Source organism: Falco rusticolus, chromosome 4 (assembly GCF_015220075.1).
Source record: "Falco rusticolus isolate bFalRus1 chromosome 4, bFalRus1.pri, whole genome shotgun sequence".
Classification (NCBI taxonomy): domain Eukaryota; kingdom Metazoa; phylum Chordata; class Aves; order Falconiformes; family Falconidae; genus Falco; species Falco rusticolus.
Window position 1 is genome coordinate 55,734,430 of NC_051190.1, and position 15,668 is coordinate 55,750,097.

Sequence of the window (15,668 nt, forward strand, 5' to 3'; positions counted from 1 at the left end):
GGAGATGGTTTGTCTTCAGGTCACCCTCAGCCAGAAGCATCAGGGCATCTGTCGGAAGAGGTAGCTGCGTATTACAGCTGCCCTTCACAGATACTTTTTTTCTTAACGCTAAGCTATGACATTGCAATGAGTATCAACAGGTGCAGCTTTCCACTGCAGAAGGTGGCTGATGCAAACGCTGCCAGCTCCGCTGGGTTTTTCTGGTTTATCATTCATCACCTTTCTCCCGGGAGGGCAGCCTGGTTGCATGCTCCAATGCTCTGTCACATCCCCGTGTCAGCCAGGCACCTTGGTGACAACCCTTACCCCTGCTCCCCATCACTCTGGGCTGCTGCACACCCAGGGCCCCAGCCAGGCCCAGTTTGGCCTTGCAGGGAGCGCAGGAGCCAGCTGAGCCCCTCTCCCCTCAGGCCAGCTGTGCCAAAATTCTGGACAGAGTCAAGGACGGGAGCTGGGACGTTTGGCCCCAAGGGTTGGTGTGGCACCGAGCAGCACCCCACCGTGCTTTGTCCAGCAGAGACAGAGAAAAGGGAGGCGGGGGAAATCCTCTCCTGCCCTTTTCAATCTGGACAAAACAGGTTTCTAATTAAAGCAGCACTTAATCATTATTGCCTCGTGAATGCAGAGCTGGTGGATATTTGATGCAAGCAGAAAGTTGGTTGAAACTCTCTCACACCGGCTCCCTCTGTGAGCCTGGGAATGGGTGTGCTCTCCGGGTAGGAGTGTCCCTGCGGTTAAGTAGAGGATTGAATTACCGAACACTGCTGTTCCGAGCTGACAAGGTAGCAGAACAGCAAACAAAAAGTGCCTTGGAACGAGCTCACTGAAGAGGACAGAAGGCACGGGGGCTGTGGAGGAGGAAGACCTGCGAGGACACCGCGCGCTTCCCAGTGAGGTAAGGAGCTTCCCTGCACCCCTCTTAGATTTATTTCTAAAGGCCAGAACTGTTTAAGGACTTTTGTTCTGCGGGATAGTAAGAAACAACAACAAAAGATAATTAATGGATTTCATATTTTGTTAAAAACTGCTCACCTGGCGTAAGCCAGGATGTCTTTACTGAAAGCAGTGAGCCCATCCTGGTCCGCGCTGTTCAGGGCTGGAACAAGCAGCTCGCTCAGCTTGCCAAGAACCCACCCGGGCTACGTACGGGCTCTGAGGACACATGCTTTTCATTTAGCTCTCTGCACAAACTGGCTTTGATTTCATGCAACGAGCAATTAACAGCGTTCTGTTTTGGCCTGGTTTGTTCTATGCCTTGCTGCTGTGGGGATTTGCTTAAAGCTCACCTGTTTTTTCAACCGGTTACACGGCCAGGCAGTGACAAAAAGCTGTTGGAAGTTCTCGTCAATAGGTCGTGTTGTGTCTAATCGATAGATCTGCTAATGGCTGAACTGCTGGGCTGGTTCGCTCTATAAGCACAGAGTGTTTTCTCATCCTGTTCATTTGAGATGCAAATCGCACTGAGATAAAATTGACTTCTAATGGCGTTGAGCTGCGGGCTTACTTGCCAGTATTTTTCTTAGGTGTGCCTATTAAGAACATAAATATTTAACACAAAGGAGAACCAATATGAATTAGCATCCATGGGAGGTTCACACTTATTCAAGGCTACCATAGCACAGGTGTAAACAAATGTTACGACAGCAGAAGGGAACCGGCCCTACCAGAGCAACACTTGGGCGGTGAATCATCCAGGTGCTCTTTACAGGCTGCCACTAAATGTGAAGAACAGAGCCTGCAAAACAGAGATTAGACCATCGCAGAGCATCAGCCTTCCTTTTTGGTGGGGTTTTACCGTTCCCAGCTGCATGGGCTGAGATACCAGTTGGAAGCAAATGCTAGGACAGGCAATAGCCTGCATGGTGCACATCAGGAAAGCCCTGACAATCTTCCCTTGCCTTCCTCCTGGCAGAGCCAGGTGAACCTCACAATCTCCTCCTACTCCCTGCAGAAGCAGGCTGCCCCTTCCCACTGGCAGACTTCCTGCCTAGGAAGTAACTCATGATGTTACTTCCTAGGCAGGACTTTGCAGCAGCAGTTGCCAAGGTCTCCCAGCTGGGAGCAAAGGTTTCATGCCATGGCCGCAAACAGTGTCACCCTGGTCTCCTGCCTTCCCCTGTATCCTGGGGCTCCCGGTTAGTTTGAGATAATAAAACTCTGCTCTTGCATGGCCAAATGAAGATGCTCACAATGTCTCCTGCTCCTTACTGTGGAGCTGCACAAGTGTTTCTGGACTTTAAGCAAGGAGGTTGTTAGCTTTTCTGCTACGGACCCTCCGGGGAGCTGTGGGACACGTCATGTGGATGAGATGCACCATGGATTCTGTGACTCGAGGCTGGACCTGCCCTGCAGCCCGGTCCTCCAGCACCACCCATGCTGTGATCATTCATCCCCAGCTGAGGAGGAGACCGGCTCAGACACCTGCCCCATGTTTGGAAGATGCGGGGGCTCTGCTCTGTACTGGGCATGTCCTGCTGGACCAAGGGCCTTCCCTCAGTTTTAACAGAGCTAAATACCTGGCAGCCCACTATCAGAGCCCTGGAATGCCCTGTGCAGTGAGGAGAAGCTCCAGGCACAGTGAAAGCCTTTGTGCTACCTTTGTTCTACCTGGCCCGGTGGCACTTTAGCCACCCCTGGGGAACACATGTGCCACCACCATCCCTCCTCAAGGTCCCTCCTTCGTCACAGGGAATGGGCTCTTTTGCAGCCCTCTGAGATTTGTCCTGGACTGACACAAATCCACAAGTTGGGCTTTCTATGTATGAAAAGCCCAACAGCACAAGGAAGGACTCGACACACACGCCAAATATCTCTGCTCCAGCTCTTTGTTTTTTCACATATATTCTTCACCTTCTGTTGGCTCCTCAGAGAAGCAGATCATACAGTCACAAGGGGATATACGCTCCTACGACTCATTAAAACCTCTCGTGTCCTCCCTCTCCCCATAATATAACCTTGGAAATGGGCCTAATTATGATTTATCCTGGATTATTATACATTTCATCCCATTCTGGGTGTAAAAGCAATGCAGAAAGAAGTGCTTATTGTCACTAAGTCTTTGCCATCCTTGTCTGAGAAGTCCTGTGAGATGTAATGTTAATTTCCAGCATCAGATGATGTGCATTTGATTCAGTTGCCTTGATTTCCAGGGACCTCTACTTGAAACAGAAATCCTACCGTTTGTTATCTGTCTTTATCTGAGCCTATTCATGCTTATCTGAGGCCGTGCTGGGTAGAGTAACAGTGAAACTTGTTATTACTTTATATCCACATCAAAGACATGAGACACAGGGGATGTTAAATCCTATGCTTGAGCTCCGTCCTGGGCAGTGCCTGTGGAATGAGCTATTCAGAGCAGCCGACCTCCCCTCCCCTACCTAAAAATGTCCTGTTGCCATGCCCTGGGATGAAAGAATAGGTTTCTGTCTGGCCTTTTATTTAAAACTGCTCTTAAACTGAGCAGGGTAAGAAATAGGCAGCACTAGAAATCATGTTCTTTTTTGGGTGATGGAAACTATGTAACCACTCTCCCTTTGGGAGAGTGCTAGAGCCTGAATTACTATGCTTTGTTGCTGCCTATGAAATAGCTGTCTGGGTCCGGGTAAATCCCACCCATCCCAGTCTTTCAGATGCCTGGTTCCCTTCCCTGTGGTCAGACAAAATTCCCATTGGCAGCTCTGGGCGCGAAAGGCCGTTCCGGATGTATGACTCTTTCTAAAGCTGTTTGCAGGATTTGCAGGGATGTTTTATTCATTCGGCTTTGTGCAGTTGACGTGCTACTCTCTCAAAGCTTGCCTTCATTTCTGCCAAGAGGGGATCACACACGCTTCCCACGCTCGTGGGCTGTGGTCCTGCGTGGACGGAGTTTCACTCCTTATGCCAAGCGAGTGCCAGACGTGCAGCCCCCCGGGCCGGGGCTGTGCTCCTTGCTGTGCTGTGAGTGGAGAGCTGTGCTCAGGTGTGCAGCAGCCCCAGAGCTGGGCAGCATAGGGTTTAGCTCACAAAACCTTGGTGCACCAACACCATCCATCATACAGCACATGATACCACAGGGGCAAAGTTACACCTCCTTATTGCCCCATGTCCCTCTGCCTCTCATTCCCAGTAATCCACCCCATCTCCATTTACCCCATTGTCTCCCTGGACCCTTTTCCTAGCACAAGAGAGAACAGCCACCAAAATTCACCTTGGGAAGGAGACACAACCATGGGGACTCTTGAGGATGAGATGGTGCTCCTCAAGGAGCTTAAAGTGAGGAGAGGCAGGTGGAGACTGAGTGGCACCCACAAAGCCACAGAAGGACCAAGAGTGACCTTGCAGCTCATCCTGGGCTGGAAGGGCTGGATGAAACAGTAACAAAGACATGACATATGTGGTGCTGAATGCAAGCCTAGAGGTTAACACTAGTATGGGTGACTGCTACCAAAAAACTGGGAGTTTCTGGTGTTCCCTTGAGAGAAGATGCTGTGAAGGGCTGGCTCTGTTTCAAAGACTTAAAAGATCATGAAAGGCAACCCATACCTTGGCTCAGCAGCCCGTTCTAGTGGAAGCCTGGGTTGGGTTGGTTGCTACCTATTTGTTTTGGCACAAGCATCATGGTTTAACCCCAGTCGGCAACTCAGCCCCACACAGCCGCTCACTCACTCCCCCCCAGTGGGGTGGGGTAGAGAATGGGAAGGGTAAGGTGCAAAAACTCCTGGGCTGAGATAAAGGCAGTTTAATAGGTAAACCAAAAGCCATGCAAGCAAAGCAGAACAAGGAATTCATTCATCACTTCCCACGGCAAGCAGGTGCTCAGCCACCCCCAGGACAGCCGGGCTCCAGCACCAGTAATGGGGACTGGGGAAGACAAATGCCCTTACTCCAAACATCCCCTCTCTTCCTTCTTCTTCCCCATCTTTATGTGCTGAGCATGACGTGGTATGGTATGGAATGTCCCCTTGGTCAGTGGGGGGCAGCTGTCCCACCCGTGTCCCCTCCCAGCTCCTTGTGCCCCCCAGCCAGCGCTAGTGGGGTGGGGTGAGGAGCAGAAAAGCCCTCGGCTCTGTGTGGGGCCTCAGCAATAACAAAAACATCCCTCTGTTACCAACACTCTTTTCAGCACAAATCCAAAACATAACCCCATATCAGCTACTGTGAAGAAAATTAACTCTACCCCAGCCAAAACCAGCACAAGAAGTTCGGTGTCTTTCCGCAGAGGTATGTCAGCCAACATACACAAAAGGTGAGCTTTCCTTTGCAGCTCGAGAAACAAACCTTCCCCCCTGAATAAATCTGTTGCATTTCATTGGGCCAGCGATGGAAATGCAGAGTTACGCACAGAGCACCATGCTTAGGTTCAGGTCGTTTCATTTGCAATCTGAAATGTAAACCTGGTGGGGTTTTTTTCCAGAAGTCTTGGGTTTCTCTTCCCAGTTTTCATGTGATGCTTGCAGGTCTGACCTGGAGCAAAACTGCAACAGCCCCTTCCTTTTGATAGTTAATATCAGTCTTGCTGCTTTCCACTGGGAAGCCAATGCTGTAGGAACCAGTTCTTCAGCTGGTCTGAGTGGAGCCAGACTAGCACCCCTGCTCCATCACCAGCAAACAATGGTCCTGATAGCAAGGGCTTATTCAGCTCCACTAGTTAAACTGTGCACCAGGGAAAACCTGCTTTTTATCTTGCACACGTACATGTATGCACATACACACATGTGTGCGTTCTCACAGTAAGTATAAAACTTAGATGCAGCAGCAAAAATCATAACTCATACTTGGGTTTTGAGAAGGATGGGCCAGGTGGGCACCGGTACTTGGGTTTAACTGCAGCTTTATTGACGGTGTTTGGCTGAGTTCACACTGACAGGTCTGGCAAGCAGAGTCTTGGGGCATGATGGATGGGATGGAGCTCCCACACCCGGAGGTGAAGGGCAGCCTGGCATGTTGGGCTCTGCACCCAGGGGGTCCCCATAGGCCAAGGGGACAGTACGTCCCCCCTGACCAAGACCCACTGCATCTGCCCTAGACTCAATGTCAGGATGAGGTGAACCACTCAGGGAGAGTCCTTCTTAGACTTAAGCACCCAGAATTAAGAGGCCCAAGTGAGGATGGATGAATCCCAGCATCTCTCCCCCTCTCCTAGCCTCCCTCCAGGCTCTTTTAACCCTACATAGGAAGCAGTGGCCTTTCCTCAATTTCAGCTGGAAAAATGCCTTCTTTTGAGGCTCTCTCCTCAAGTCCCAGCTGTCACACCCTTCCCCTAAGCTTTTGAAGTTCAGGTGCTCCCCAAAGCTCAGGTAGGTCTCACACAGGTGACCCAAACACCCATGCTCTCCTCCCTGATGTCTCAGCTCTGGCTTTACTTAGCTGCAGTCATTTGCTTAAATAATGCTCCATTAAAGTGCTGGTGTAGGAGAGAATTGTAACTTTTTTCTTGGAGGCGGTGAGTCATTAGAAGTTAGTTTGTGAGAATATTTCTAACCTTAATGACTTCTCTGGAAACCAGGAAGAGGAATTAAAATGGCTTCAGCTTTGTTTTCCTCCTGCGTGCATCTCCTGCCCTCACTGTGGCATGAAGCCCTGCCTTCAGATGCAGTGCTGGTCCCGAGTCAGCGATCTCTCCTTCTCAACAGGGGAGAAAGAGCTGAAAGAAAGGAGAGATTTGTTCGTAACGAGTTGGCAAGCTACACGCTTGCCTTTCCCTTGGGATGGCTCCATACCGTTACTGACTCAATAGCCTCACAAAGAGGAGCCAGAGGTGAAATGGATACCTCTGAAGTAGGTGTGTGCCAGGCTGCATTTTATTATTTGAAAAGAATTCACCTGGCACCTTAGCAGAGGTAACGCTGCTGCAAGGCGCTTGCACGCAGAGTAACAGCTTCTTGTGCCACTGTTTTTTTCTCATGGATCTTCAGAGAGAGGTGGGTTTGCAGCAAAAGAGTTTGTTATCGATCACTGGGGCCGATCTCGGGGGGAAGTTACTGCAGCTCAGACTCTGCTGCTGCTTCTGAAAGCTTTGAGTATAACAGGGTTGCCCTCGCCTTGCAGAGATGCTACCTGCCTGGGAGAGCATGCTGCTTTCAAAGACATCCTGGGGAAGAAGGACTTCCCAGGAGAACAGCCAAGAGCTGCATGGGTGCTCTAACCTTCTTTATAGGACACCCAGGCAAGGACTGCCAGCCTCCACGTTCAGCCAGTTTGCTCTCCCTTTCCCAGCGCCAGCCACTGCTGAGCACTGGGCTGTACATCCAGTGGGATGCATGTGGAAACTCAGACTGCATGACTTGGGGGTTGTGGCTGGTGTTAAGGCTTTCTGATTTAATTGTCAGTACATTGTTCTTACATTGTTGAGAAGTTTGCTGGGACAATACAGCTCTACTGTTCCCAGGACAAATAGTCAGTTGTTAAAATTTTAGAGGGGGGATTCAGAAATAGCAGCAGTTCTGGAAAAAACTCCTACAAATCAGTTTCCCAAGACCATCTGCTTGAAGATCAGACTGCTGGAAAGCTACCAGCACTGAGATAAATAGAGAGGACAAAGGAGGTCATAAAGAGAGGTGTGGAGAGATGAGAAAGATCTTCTGGATGGAGTGAAGCATCGAGCTAGAATTTATGGCAGGTGGAAATTAGGCAGCTGCAGGGACTAGTCAAAGTCAGAGGAGATAAATCGTGCGTTGCCTGCCCTTTGAAATCAGATGTCCTCGGAGAAATTTGAGGAGACAGATGAGATACAGACCAAGGGCTGTTGCAGCTGGGAAAGTGGTTATTCCCCAGGAACCTAGTATTTCCTTGTGCTCCTTGCTTTTAAGTGAGGATCGATGGTAGGATAGGAGAATTAGTGCCCAGCCCATCTGCATGTGGCTCACAGGGGGCTGAAAGGGAAAGGCTCAGCACCAGCAGGTTTCTGGGAAAAACTATGTATACACTACTAAGTCAGAGATGCCAGAAAGACAGAGGGCGAAGGCACGGGTTGTAAGAAGACACCCTAAGCTAGAGGTCTACTTCTTGGGATGGTGGTTGGAGATGGGGTGGATTTCCAGGGTTCAAGAGACACACCAGGTGGGTCCTGCAGAGACTGGTCAGCTTTTTTCAGACAGGGCAAAATGGTTATTGTTCTTGCAGAACTTGAGAAATTACTTGGTTAGGTGGATCCAGGTTTGTGCATCCTTCAAATTTACTGAAAAGGGAAATCAAACATCTCCTGGGATGTAGAGCCCTTCCAGTTTGAAAGGCCATTATTAGCATAAATTCATCTCAGTGGTTCTCTTCACCCCAGGCTTTTCGATCTTCGCTCACACCCTGAACAGACTTTAGCATCTCAGTCCTCAGCATCCCAGCCCTTGCCCCATGAGCAAAGAACAGAAAAGACCAGTCACCTGTGATGGCAGGTAGCTGCTTGGATGAGACGTGGTCTTGTGATCCCTGGCAGCCACTCATGGAAAAAGGCAAAACCTGCCCATCTGAACCCAGTGAAGTCCCTTCTTAGCTCCAGAGCCACTGAGCCTGAGAAGGTGTGCAAGAAGCTTTTTCACAATCTTAGTTCATCCTGTCCAACACCCCATCTCAATTTTTGATCCACCTTTACTTAAGAGAAGACTAAAAAAGCCCTTCAACCCCTTTCATGATCCACACAGATGATTTTGGTAGCATGGATAGGGGATCTTTTCTGACCAGTGGGGGCAGGTGAAGCATGAAGGTCAGTCCATGTTATTGCCTTAATGCCAACCTGATGGGAGGGCAAGGCTTGCTGAAAGGGCAGTATCTGAACAGGGGCTCACAGTCACCGACCCCGCGGAGCCGAGCCAAGAGAGCACATCCCAGCCATTTCGCCATCTCATTTCAAAGACATTAAGTAAAGGCAAGCCTGCCAGCTTCCCTAATAGGCTGTTCCAATATTTAATTGCCCACCGTGACCAGAAATGGCACTTTATTTCAAGGCCTGTTTTATGTGAATTTTAGCTGCCATGCAAGAGCTCTTCCCAAGAAGGCTGAAGTGCTCTCTGTGGTCAGTCACGAGCGTTTGTGCAGAGCCCTCAGCATGCTGGCCACACTGAGCTCCTGAACCTTGTGGGACTTAGAGGAGGAGGGTGCACCGAGCTGGGCTTTTTCCTCTTTTGCCACTCCCCAAAACTCATATCCCATTCCCTGCCTCATCATCGTGTCCCAGCACATCCAACATGGGTAAGGCAATTCAGCTTCTCTGATTGCAATCCTGCTTGTGATTGTGCAAGAGGGTAGGAGCCGTCACCGACACACACATAGGCATATGGATATGTATGTTGCAGGTGCTCTTGCCTATGCAAACTTCGCCTTCCTGCCAAAAAATTGGAGGAGGATATTATATGACGGTGTGACAACACGGGAGAGAAGCCCCATTGCTGAGCCTCTCTCCCTAGCATTTCCACCTGAGATAAAAGCTACTTTTTCTCCCCTTTGCAACGAGAAAATAAGACAGCTTCCATTGGCTGAGTGCTGTACTTCTGGACAGTCACTCACTAGGGACAGTCACCGTTCAAAGCAATAGTCCTGAGCTGATGCTGATGAGCCACACAAGGTAACCCAACGCTGAATTTCATTCCTCTGGGCAAAACAAGAGTTAACTGCTGTCCTCTCTGCAAACAAAAACATGGCACCTACTTGGGCCCAGATGCCCAGCTATAATGGAGACAATGAAAGCAATTCAACAGCCCTGGTTTACCTCATCTAATGCCAGTCCAAGTATTCCCAATAATTAGGCCTTTCAGCCTGGAAAGGCTGGAGCCACAGCTGCTTCCTATTTTCCCGAAGCTGTACAGAGCATTAGTCATTTCACTGGGGTTTTTTAATTACCGTGACTACAGCCCAGTAAGTGTGCCGCCAAAACCCAGACAAGCCAAATCAGGCTTAATTCAGAATGTACTTGGGGAGTTTGAAATTATCTTCTATCCCCTTTCAGAGTCCTTATTTTCCCTCCCCACCCAAACAGCCCGAGTCTCCGTGAAGAAATGTCCTGCTAGGTCTGCTTTCTCAACACATACCAGGTGGACAAAACGAGGTCATGAATGCTGGCACTTCCACCCCAACTGTTATTCATTAACTGATCTTGGGAGTGACCTTCACACTTAATTAGTCATCTAGTCCTTCCTAAAGGCAAAGCTTTTCCCCACGCTGTGCTGACTGGAGAGGGGATGGAGAACATATTTAGCAAGCAGGAGCATGGCTGTGGGTTTTGGCAGTGGGTGAAGGGGAGTGGGTGTAGCAGAGACCCATCTGCCCTCAGCCACCAGCTTTCTTACCTAGACCACATCAGGGAAGGCTTTGCTTTTAGCTCTGGAGGCTTCAGGTTGTCCTGGCTGTGACATCCAGCTAAGAGGCCAGACACCAACATTTGGTTTCCAGGTCCTCAGCCCTCACCCAACAGCAACATTTGCTCTCTACAGTTTGATTTATACATCTTCACTGAGGGATGGTGACCCAGCAGAGCAGCTCCAAGCCAGAAGTTGTCTTTGCTATGTAGTGGCCATGTCTCAGCCTGTGCTAATGGTGTGAACCTGTCTCTTCTTACCGTGGTTGTGGGAGTCTCTGAAGATGGTGAAAATAGAGTAGGTGGCCCTGGAGGTGGATATTGGGCAGCTGCATATTACTAACATGGAGGCAAAGAGGTAAGCTACAGCTGCTTTAGTCTCTCTCTCCCCTCTTCACAGGTAAAGCCGTGTCTGTGTACAAGGAAGCAAATGTCCGTCCCCGTAACCAGTTTTTTTGCTGGTGAATTCCTGCCCCAGAGGCAGTTGGCTCCTGCTTCTTGCCAATCAGCATTTTACCTGGTGCTGGACCAAACTGGTTTGATTGCACTGACTAGGCCAAACTAGGCACTGACCCAGACACTGCTGCTTAAACCCCACAGTGAACCCAAGCCTCTGAATACCCCCTTTTTATTTTTTTTAAATTAGAAAAGTTTCTGCCCTTCCTCCTGAAGCACAGATGGGAAGTTTGCACTCCATAAATACTGGGTTTTGTGTCTGGTCAGGAGTTGAATTATGGGATCATCTGATTAAAAGCTCACATTAAATCGTTAATGAAATGAGCTGTCTGATTATATAAGTCATATTCCTATTATTTCTAACTTGGCCACCAACTGAAAGAAGCTGGGAAGTCCAAAGAAACAGCCAACCATGTCTGCTTCACGCTCCCCCCAGCTTGATGACTAAGGAGCAAGGGAGGGACAGCATTTCCCAGAAAAGTGGGGACCAGCATTAATGGACAGGTTTCAGGAGCAGAGAACATCCAAGATTCCTGTTTTGAGTCAGAGGTTTGGGTGGGAATTGGTAGAACACTGCTGGCTTTCAGGGGGTTTTGTCCAACGTAGCTGTCTCCGCTCAGAGGAATCTCAGCATCCTTTGGGTTAACTTTTCCAACGGGAGAGGCTGGGAGAAGCAGGGAGCCAGCTGTGTCTCACAGCTGGCCAGCTGCTGGTTTCCTGCTGCCTTTCACAGGGAGCAATGTCAGTTTTGCTGAAAAACTTTACCCCCCTGCATCCTCCCTCACATATAAATGTCTTTGCTGGCTTTGTTTTCAGATTGTTCCTATTTTGATGCTGGAAGGAAAAACCCTAAATAAATGTAAAAGATGGCTGAGGGAAGGAGGCTTTGCTTGGGTTTTTCTTTGATAGGGACTTTTTGAATGCCATGCTAAAAGAAAGGAAAAGTCTTTTCGTTAAAGATCTGAACAGGGATCATGTTTTTGGCTTTAGTTTCTGATAGCCCTGGGCTTCACAGTAGGTGAGTCAGGATGCCATTCAGAAAAGTGTCTAGGTCCTCTGCAGGCGCTGAGATACCTTCCTGGATCTGGCTTTTAATCTGTGTAGCTCTTAATTACCTTTCTGGGAATTGAAATGAAAAATGTCTTTTTTCCTCCTTGCTATTTGTCTTCTTGCCTGGATCCTATCTGGAGGACCTGAGAGGGAGATGAAGGTTGCTGAATGTGCTCCTGATAGGTACATGAAGACATGTGGACTCAGTCTTCCAGAGTCCTTCAGATCTGTGTTCAGGACGGAGTGAGTGCGTCTGACTCCTGCTACAGGGCGCTGCCAGGCCGTAGGTGCCGGCTCAGTTCACACAGCGGCGCTGGGGCTGTGCTCAGCAATGACTTTACGGTGCCAAGTGCAGCACGTCTCTCCATGCTCTCGTAACACGAGCAATAAAGGCGCTTTCTGGCAGGGGATCATCTGCCTTTGTTCTTTTCCTCCTTCAGAAGTTTATTCCACGGCTTTATGCAGTTTGGTTTTCATCTTATGGCGGCTCCGTTGCTGTGCCGAGCCGTGGCACCGTTCCTTCTCGGAGGCGGTCTCCTACAGCTGAGCAGAGGAGCGCGGGGGGGGCTGTGGCCTACAATCAGGGCAGCCTTTTCATCCAGAGACAGAGCAGAAAATGCAGTCAATCAAGTTGTTTTTCACATAATACAATCGTTCCGTCTGTCATGAGCAAATGCAAATCAGGGGAGCGCACTGGCGAAGCGAATGAGTACAAAACACAGGAATCAGTGAGCCGTGTTTTCTCTCGAAGCCAGGCCTCGATTTGTGAGCAGGATTGACTCATACGGGAAAGGCTGATACGGGTCTTGCCCCTACACAAACACAATGTGTCCCGTGGCCACTGCAGCGGAGCAGAGCTGCTCAGGAGGCACCTGCGAAGCCCCCTGGGCCAGCCAGCTCTGCTGGGGTGTAACTCACTGTTTTCATCTGCGTTGGGCTGGGGTTCAGTTTGTTTCAGGAGCTTCCCCTGTAAACAAGCTGGGTTCAGAAATTGCTTCTTGAGCAAATCCTCTGCTATCCAAGCAGTAGGAACAGGGAGCATTGTGAATGGTAGTCCTTTTTTCTTTTCACAGATAGTAGATAGGAGAGAGGATGGATAGGAGACCTTTGCCCATCAGGGGGGCAGCTCGAGATACCAAAAACATGTCGAATGGCCCCAGGCACCTTTGTACAGGCAACTGAAAGCCACCTCTCGCCCATACAGGCAGCAGAGCCTAGGAAACTGCTTGGCTATGTGTAAAGTAGACACCTGGGTCATTATTTGGATCACTCCATATGCTCTGGTGACTATGCTGTGCCCATTGACCTTTACGAAGCTGAGAGCCTGGTGCCCTGCCCTGAGATACCTGTCTTAATTTGGACCTGAATGCCATCCTGAAGTGGAAGGGCTTCATTCCTTAAGCTCCCAGTGCCCCAGGGTACCTGACCTGACCTCCAGTGACTGCTCCAGGAGGGCATGGGTCTCCTGGAGGTCCACTGTTGTCTCTGCCACCCCTTGTGCCATGGTGGGAACAAAGCAGTCCTGATGTCAGGTCCAATACCCCAGCAAATCCTTTCAACCTGTTCAAAATCGCACACCAGAATAACAGTATCCTATCCAGTCTTTGCTGGGCTGTGGTCCCACACTTTGCTTGCCCCACCTTGAGCATGGATAGCCTGGGAATGGGGGTTCATCCCACCTAACTGTTGATAACTAGAGCTGTGCTCTCTTCATAGTCAGCACATAGATATAGAGATACTTCAAGGTGTGGATTATCTGTAGTAAACCTCCACTGACAGTAAGAGGAACCCAGCCGGCTAGCATACTTACTGTTGTATCCAATTATATAGTTATTTTGATTTTTCTTCTTCCTTTCCCTTCTAGCTCAGACTGCAGGATGACAGACGGTGACACAAATCTCCCAACTATCGAGAGAAAGCTGGGACTGCAAATATGGAGCATAGAGGTATGTCAAGAGGCAATGATTACATATGTCCTCTGTGTGTGTGTTTCAAGAAAGAGATACTCCTGAAGTAATCTGAGTAGGAAAAGAGGGTCTTACAGACAAGATACAGGCGGGAAACAGGAGACCCAACGTCTCCCTGGGCAACTTTTAGCATGTTATTGCTTTGGTTTCCTGCTCTGTAAAACAGGGATAATATTGACTAAGAAAACATGAACGTGGTGGGAGTGAAGCTGTTCCTCCAGCACTGGAGGCTTTCTCACCTGCTTCGGAAACCAATACAAGGCTGCTTTAGCACACCAGAAGTAAATTCCCTGTCTGGCCAAGAGGAGGGGTTGTGAATAGGTAACCTCAGCCTATACCAACAGCTGCTGCGGGGGAGGCACCCATTTTTGCAGCAAAGGCATCCCGTGGGGTTTATTTGCACTTCATCTTTCTCTTTCCCACTCTGATCAATGGATCATTGCATGGAGGGATACTGCAGCCTGCAAAGTCACCTTCTGCTTGCGTGGTGGTTGATTTTTGGATTGGATGTGGGCTGTGCTGAATTCTGCCTTTTTCTGGCCCCATTCACCAAGAACATCCCCCTGCAATAAGAAGGGGTCCCCTCAGTGAGAGGGAGCACATACTGAGGTGCAGAGTCCACTCAGGGGAGCAGTGGGAAGGGGCATCGACACAGGTCTCCAGGTCGTGGTGGCCCTCTACAGGTCCCACTTATGTTCCAAATATCACCGGGTTTTTGCCTTTCCATTTCTCTCCAAAGCACTGTACTAAGCTTCTTTCCAGAGGATCTGTAACTAGAGACGTGTTGGTTCACAAGGGTCAAGCTGGTATGCTGGGAAACAAGTCAGGCCACCAGAAGAATGTATGTCTCTAATTCCAGGGAACCACAGAGCCAGTTCAGGCCCAGGAGCTGCATGTGTACTGGTGGGTGGCACATCCAGGCACCTACAGTGGGCAGGCATGGCTGGTTAATTGTGCACTTGCACCAGCTGAAGTGTGCAATTAGGGTCTGGAGGGGTGAGGCACATGATGGTGACCTCAGGTCTGTCTTTTCTCGGCACTCCTAGTTGCTGTGAATCCCTGGCAAAGTGGTCATCCTAACAAAGCTCTGAAAGTTATCCTTGAACTTAAAGGTACTGAGTAAAAACCATGTCACAAAACTAAACTTAGGATGAGATGTGCTCACTCCCTTGGAAAATTCCCTATAAATGCAAGCTCTGGAGCACTCCAGCCTGACTTCCAGGTCTCCTTACTCTGGACATACAGGACTGCAGAAGGGCAAGGAAACTAAAAAATACTTGTCAATCTGTCCAAGCAGCATTATCATTCGCCCCCTCTTACCCCTCAGTACTTCGGCATTTCCCCCAGAAGTGGATTTTCCCAGCTCACAAGCACATTCCTAATTCTTCTGTCTCCAAACCCTGATCGTCACCTTAATATTTCATGCACCCCAGCTGTCTTGCTTCACACACATCAACTTCTGGCTCTGAAGTACTATCAATGACCCAAACACTCATTTCCTTACAGAATATGAAGATGGTTCCTGTACCTGAAAAGGCTTACGGGACTTTTTTTGAAGGAGACTGCTACATAATTCTGCATGTAAGTAAGGCTGACAAGCATTGGTCTCTTTGGTGGGCAACTGGGTCGACCCTTTTCGTTTAGCTCCAACTTGGATCCTAGGTACCCTCACTGTGGGTAAAGTGGTTGTGCATGTACATCCACCACCTTAATCATGCACCTGAATTTAATGTGGCTGTTGCAACACCACCGTGTGTTTAGTAAATCAGAACTCCAGAGAAGCCATTAACTCAGTAATTAGTTGATTAGAAGATATCTAATTGTAATGGAGTCATGTCCGGACATGGCGAAATGGCCAGTACATTCCTGGCAAATTAAATAAAGGCCCACATTTGCATGGCTTATTGGGAGTCTTTTGAGGATGTGAGAGGTGG

The 15,668-nt window shown here is 49.2% G+C and overlaps 1 protein-coding gene across 4 annotated transcripts in view; it reads left to right on the plus strand.

Annotated features, from left to right (window-relative positions):
* Positions 1–605: 605 nt before the first annotated feature.
* Positions 606–15,668, plus strand: part of VILL (villin like) — a 38,146-nt gene continuing 23,083 nt past the window's right edge. For 2 of the 4 annotated variants that reach the window (XM_037383958.1, XM_037383959.1), the window contains exons 1-4: positions 10,132–10,619; positions 11,908–11,950; positions 13,632–13,713; positions 15,241–15,315. In XM_037383958.1, coding sequence (XP_037239855.1) covers positions 11,922–11,950; positions 13,632–13,713; positions 15,241–15,315 — 186 coding nt within the window. In that variant the 5' untranslated portion in view covers positions 10,132–10,619; positions 11,908–11,921. Of the gene's footprint in view, positions 896–10,131; positions 10,620–11,907; positions 11,951–13,631; positions 13,714–15,240; positions 15,316–15,668 lie in introns of those variants that run through there. The other 2 variants (XM_037383961.1, XM_037383960.1) reach the window with 2 other exon arrangements.